Source organism: Adiantum capillus-veneris, chromosome 5 (genome assembly GCF_014529385.1).
Source record: "Adiantum capillus-veneris isolate H3 chromosome 5, ASM1452938v2, whole genome shotgun sequence".
NCBI classification, from domain to species: domain Eukaryota; kingdom Viridiplantae; phylum Streptophyta; class Polypodiopsida; order Polypodiales; family Pteridaceae; genus Adiantum; species Adiantum capillus-veneris.
This window is the reverse complement of record NC_140935.1, coordinates 41,109,434-41,114,912: the sequence shown is the minus strand read 5'-3', so window position 1 is coordinate 41,114,912 and position 5,479 is coordinate 41,109,434. Positions and strand designations below refer to the sequence as shown.

At 36.7% G+C, this 5,479-nt stretch overlaps 1 protein-coding gene across 1 annotated transcript; it reads right to left on the bottom strand.

Moving 5' to 3' along the window:
* Window positions 1-858: 858 nt before the first annotated feature.
* LOC147457194 (uncharacterized) lies at window positions 859-5,226 on the bottom strand. The gene is made up of 6 exons (XM_086513542.1): window positions 4,896-5,226; window positions 3,033-3,105; window positions 2,862-2,951; window positions 1,413-1,434; window positions 1,130-1,326; window positions 859-1,045 (listed from the first exon to the last, which is right to left on the bottom strand). The coding sequence occupies exons 1-6, from the start codon at window positions 5,224-5,226 to the stop codon at window positions 859-861; spliced, it is 900 nt and encodes a 299-aa protein (XP_086369668.1).
* Window positions 5,227-5,479: the final 253 nt, after the last annotated feature.

Below are 5,479 nucleotides of genomic sequence, written 5' to 3'. Positions count from 1 at the left end.
GATGGGTATGGCAGGGCCTAAAAGTAAGTGGTCAAACTTGTACTCTCTTATAAAATATAAATAGAAAATCTCTTTTAAATTCAGAAAACTAAACTTTTCTCAAAATAGTTGAGTAAAAACCAATCCTTTCTCTCTCTACTAGCTGCCAGTTTCTCCCCCCCTTCTCTCCTAAAAGGAGTGCTTTTTTTTGCGAGCTTTTCAATTCGAGCTTTTTAACGAAATTTAAAACTATTTTGAGCTTTTTGCTTTATTTAAAGCATTTTTCCATTTTGTTTCAACATCTTTTACATTCTTGCAATTCACCTAGAAACATCACCTCACATTGAATAATTAAACGCCCAAACTTACTCTCTTTAAATATGCTAGGCTATAGAAAAAGGAGAGAGAGAGAGAGAGAGAGAGAGAGAGAGAGAGAGAGAGAGAGAGAGAGAGAGAGAGAGAGAGAGAGAGAGCATTCAAAGAAATCCTTATTTAGACTTACTCTCTTTAAATATGCTAGTCGAGAGAGAGAGAGAGAGAGAGAGAGAGAGAGAGAGAGAGAGAGAGAGAGAGAGAGAGAGAGAGAGAGAGCATTCAAAGAAATCCTTATTCAGACTTACTCTCTTTAAATATGCTAGTCTAGAGAGAGAGAGAGAGAGAGCATTCAAAGAAATCTGTATTCAAAACAAAGCTTAACAAGTTATCTGCATTAGTGTTTGATATGGATGTTAGAAAGAGTAGATAGTCCACAAAAGCAATGCAATTAAAATCACTTCAAGAACATGCACAATAAAACCCTAGATGTCCTATGTCAACATTCTTGAAACAAAAAATAGAGTGTGTGTTCAATAATTGTTTCAAAAAACTATGGATGTGATACTAAACTCTCTTTTCCACATATGGACCACAAACCACCTTTTTGAGACACTCCTCATAGACTATGTCACCCCCCTCCAAGCACAAACAATATCGATAAACCTCACCACATGCCTTGCCAAGACCTCCACATCTTGAAAACACATCTAGTACATAATCTGAGTCATCCGTGAAGGTTGCCAGGAGCCATCTACACATGCAAATTTAAAATATGTAAGTCATTTTTCAACTATAAATTAAAGCTCAATTTACATTAAAATGATTATCTTCTCACCTGTAGAAGTCGGGTGACCTCTCTGCTCCACCTCTGATAGGTATATCAAGAACAATGGTGCGTTCTTGATGCTCCTCCATTAAAAAGCTTCGTGATGCAGGAAACATGCGAGGAGAAACTTTCTCTCCTGCCTCCCTATTGTATGTAGGTATAGCAACATCTGCTCGACAAAAAACTCCCACCGTGAGATCAATTACCTACATATAAGCATACATTGTACACACTTGAATCAAAATCAAGTTAATAATGCAATCTTTCACAACAACATGGTATTTTGATTCACCTCCTCTAGGGTATCTGGGTGTCTATATCCCCCATTACACATGAGAGTCCATGTGCGATGAAGTCGTAACCCAGTCTTTATAGCATGGGTCATAATCTCTCCAATATGTTGTGCAAGACATAGAGTCACGAAAAAGCCTTCATCTGCCAAGAAAGGTTTTGCTACATCCATCACACCTTGCACAAGAGAAGGCAAAAATATATTCCATTGTGGAATTTTTTTGCTTAATCCACCTTTGAAAAGATGTTTAGAATGAGTTTCTCAAGTGATATGGATCAAAACAAAAAGCATAAACAAAAACTTTGAGTAACCTGCTCGAATTGGGCCTAAACCATCCACCGACAAAGAAGTAGGGAAATCGGCAAAGATAAGACGAAACACCTCACGACAAGGTGCTCCACAATGGTGATACAAGCCAAGACTTTGAGTGCTCAAATTTTTTTTAATGCTACACACAAAACGTTTGTTGCTTAGTACACCATCCACTTTGAACATTCTATTGATGTTGATAACACAAGCCAAAAAACCTTTCTTTTACCTTTGAATGGAAAAATCATCAACATTAGCCATATCAACTAGAAGAGCATCTACCACAGTCAAAAATTGAAAGCCTACAGTTTTTCATTAAAAAATTATCTTAATTACAAGTAATATAGAATTGTTTTGCACTATCAAAAAATAAATATTTAAATAGTAGAAACTTAGTATTCCATGAGGTTGGTTGCCTTGATGAAGTTGGTCGCTCCATGATTGACTCAACCACTATTGAAACGCTTTTTTCATTGCTTTCTTTAGGCATGTCAATCTTTAGCCCTCCTAATGGATAGGTTGTTTTGTTGTGTTTACCCATGTTTGACCCACTCGCATGATTATGGTGCTCTCTTTGAAGAGGCAGTGAGTGATTTCTTTCTTGTGTTCTTTGTGAGCCCCCATCCATGGCCAAGTCATGATTGTGATCCATGTCTTCTAAGTGCTCTAAAGAAGCAGATTGGTTTTTATCTTTGTCTTTATTCTCTTCCAAAAACTCTATCACAAGAAAATTTTAATGATATAATGAAAATTAATTTAGCATTTACAAACTCAAGTCATTTATAAAAAACTAGAACATACTTTCTTGTGCATTTTTTCATGCATGAGAGAGAGAGAGAGAGAGAGAGAGAGAGAGAGAGAGAGAGAGAGAGAGAGAGAGAGAGAGAGAGAGAGAGAGAGATCAAATGCTAACGAGTTCAAGACTGGTGGATTTGAATGATAATAGGAAAATTGAATATTATAATAGAAGAATGTAATAATATGAGAATAAACTTGATGTAAAAGGAAAAAGTGTTATACTTACTTGCATGTAAGTCTAGTTCTTGCTTTGGGATCACCCCCAAAGGATAGTCCAACCCCCATGGGCAAATTCTACACTCCCACATAGAAATACCCTTCTCTACCATAGAACCAGGATACATGGTATTTTCATCCTCTAGCTTTGACCAATCTTCAGTAACCATAGGCATAGTAGCAAGTGTACCGTTTAAAACACATTCACACATCCATCTACACCATAACAACATTTAATCTCTTGAGCAAAATAATTTCAATAAGAGCCAAAGACATTGTTGGTTCATGAAATTTCACTTGTACAAAATCCTTTTACAAGACTCTTGTAGCTCAGGCATTTTGGAGGATTCCCCTGCACTTTTAATATCTCCTAAAAGTTGAGGAAAAGCTTGCAAGCCATGATTTCTTAATTGCACCTATGGTAGTCATTCAAATCATAAAACAATGCAATAAAATCCACATTTATTAGAAAAAAGTGACCGGTTTAGAAAACAACCTTGAAAAAAGCTTCAAATCCATCTGGCAATTTGAACTCTTCAACCTCCAACCTTCTTATTATCAACAAAGCTTCATCATGCATGTGAGCCCAATAAACTTCTTTTCTAATGTAAGCCCTAAAGTGCTTCACATCACCAAAGTGGGAAAAAACTGGATCTTTGGCCTTTGTAAGACTCATCATCTCCAATATATATTTTTTCCTTCATTAAAGACCAAAATATATCAAAAACTTAAACACCATCATATATAAGTATATTCATATACCATTCATGTAGAAATTTTTCGCTCGAGAAATTTGACTCTCTTTTAATGTCACTATTTCATTAGAATTTAAAAACATAAACAAAAAACTAGTAAAAAAGTATTGAAAAGTGTGATACCTTTCAGAAGGTAGTTTTGAGGAGCACAAAGCATTTAACTTGTCTCGTGTGATTTTTACCATGGATGGATCATCCCACTTCACATCAAAGAGCAACTCAAAAAATTCCTCTCCATGAATTGGATTGGCAATTGTCAAAAACTTATAACCTCTATCCTTCAATCGAGCTTCTTCTTGTTTAGTTGCCTTTTGCAATCGCCTTTCAAACTCCAACTTATCTAATCCAAGAGCTTTCAATTTTGCAGTTTCCTTTGAAATAAATGCATTAAAATCATCCTACATAACCACAACTACATTCAATGAATGAATCGTAAACAATCTTAAAAAATGTATATAGTTAATACTCAATTCAACAATTCACCTTCCAAACTAGTTGAGAAATCAACACACAAGGAGAATTATACCAAGGAGGAACTCCTTGATATAATCTACTCTCAACTGCCATCTCTATCTCAGCCCACTTTCTGTCCTCTTGAGTGAGACGTGCAAGAATGCTCTCTTTATTGGCGATACCAAATTTTTGGAACATGTATATCTCATGCCCAAGATTTGGTTTCACTGTTGATCGTGAAATGCTACAATAAATATATAAACAAATGAAAAACAATAGTTCAAAGCGAGATTAATTTAGAAATACAAAAAGACCACAAATTTACAACTTACACATTAGTGGTGTCAAGAGCAAGTAATAGTTCGGGCTCTTTTTTTTTTTTCTACTTCCAAAAATTGGCATCTCACACTCACATGATATTCCTCATTATCATGCCATACTTGACAAAAGAACACCAAATTAGCCAAAAAAGAAGGTACAGCTAAATCTAACAAACAATTAGTGCATCGATGTTAATTCTTACCTTCTTTTATGCGTCGCATCCATGTTTTCAGCCGATGGTTGCCATCCCATACCAAAAACAGACGCCCTCGAAGCTCATGCCACTCCTTATTGAGCTGATTATCAAATGAAACACTCTTAGCTTGCCAAATAGGATCCCAACTACCTTACACAAGAGGAGTGACAGGCATGTAAGAGCCAAAGGAATCTTTCACTGACACCAAAAAAGATCCCATTGTATCCAAGTAAGCAACATTGTCAAAACTAGGAATCAACCAAGATGCAAAATCTGTAGCCACTAGAACAGCCTCATGAGCAACCAAACGACATAGAGGTATAAGTGGAGGGTTGCTTCTTCGTTTTAAGTAAAATTGACTTAACACATCCTTCATAATCCCCAACGGGATTTTTTTTCCCAAGTGTCGAGAATGTTGGGCCACATCATCCTCACCTATCCCATCAGACTCTGTTAAATCTTCATCTTCAACATCCTCACCTGTTTCAACCTCCACTGTCAACTCTCGAGACTCGTCTCCTTTTACATCATCCCCACTCTCCAAATGGTTAGAACCTTCCTCCACGGCAGCTTCATCATCAACAAAGATGCATTTTCTACGTCTCTTTCCCCCTCGTTTGAAATGAGGACTACGAGTAGCAACTGCATGAGAAGATGCCTCTTGATCGATTGAATGCCTTCTCTTGGAAGGACCAGATCTCAAGGTCATGCATGGAGAATCAAACGTTCTCTTGATTGACTTGCTGCCTCGTCTTTTGGGAGCCATAAGTGTCTACATCAATAAAGATTTGAAAAAGCATTATACATCATCATCATTCAAACAATGGCTACAATCTGCACCACTTGTTAATGCCGCTACATTTCATGCCAAATACCATAATAACACGCATTTAATTGAACTTCCATTGCATTTGAAAAGCTCCGGCCTAAATTTGTGTGAAATTGATAGAGTGTACCAAATTTTCTCCAGATGCCGATCTCCAAATTTGTTGCCCGCTCGTCGGATTTGTCCGCTGCAA

Coding starts and splice junctions, on each gene's coding strand:
- LOC147457194 (XM_086513542.1), bottom strand. CDS start 5,226: ATGGCTCCCAAAAGACGAGGCAGCAAGTCAATCAAGAGAACGTTTGAT. Junction 1,435..2,861: donor CTAGAGGATGAAAATACCAT/GTATCCTGGTTC, acceptor TGGGGGATATAG/ACACCCAGATACCCTAGAGG. Junction 1,046..1,129: donor AGGTCACCCGACTTCTACAG/GTGAGAAGATAA, acceptor TTGCATGTGTAG/ATGGCTCCTGGCAACCTTCA.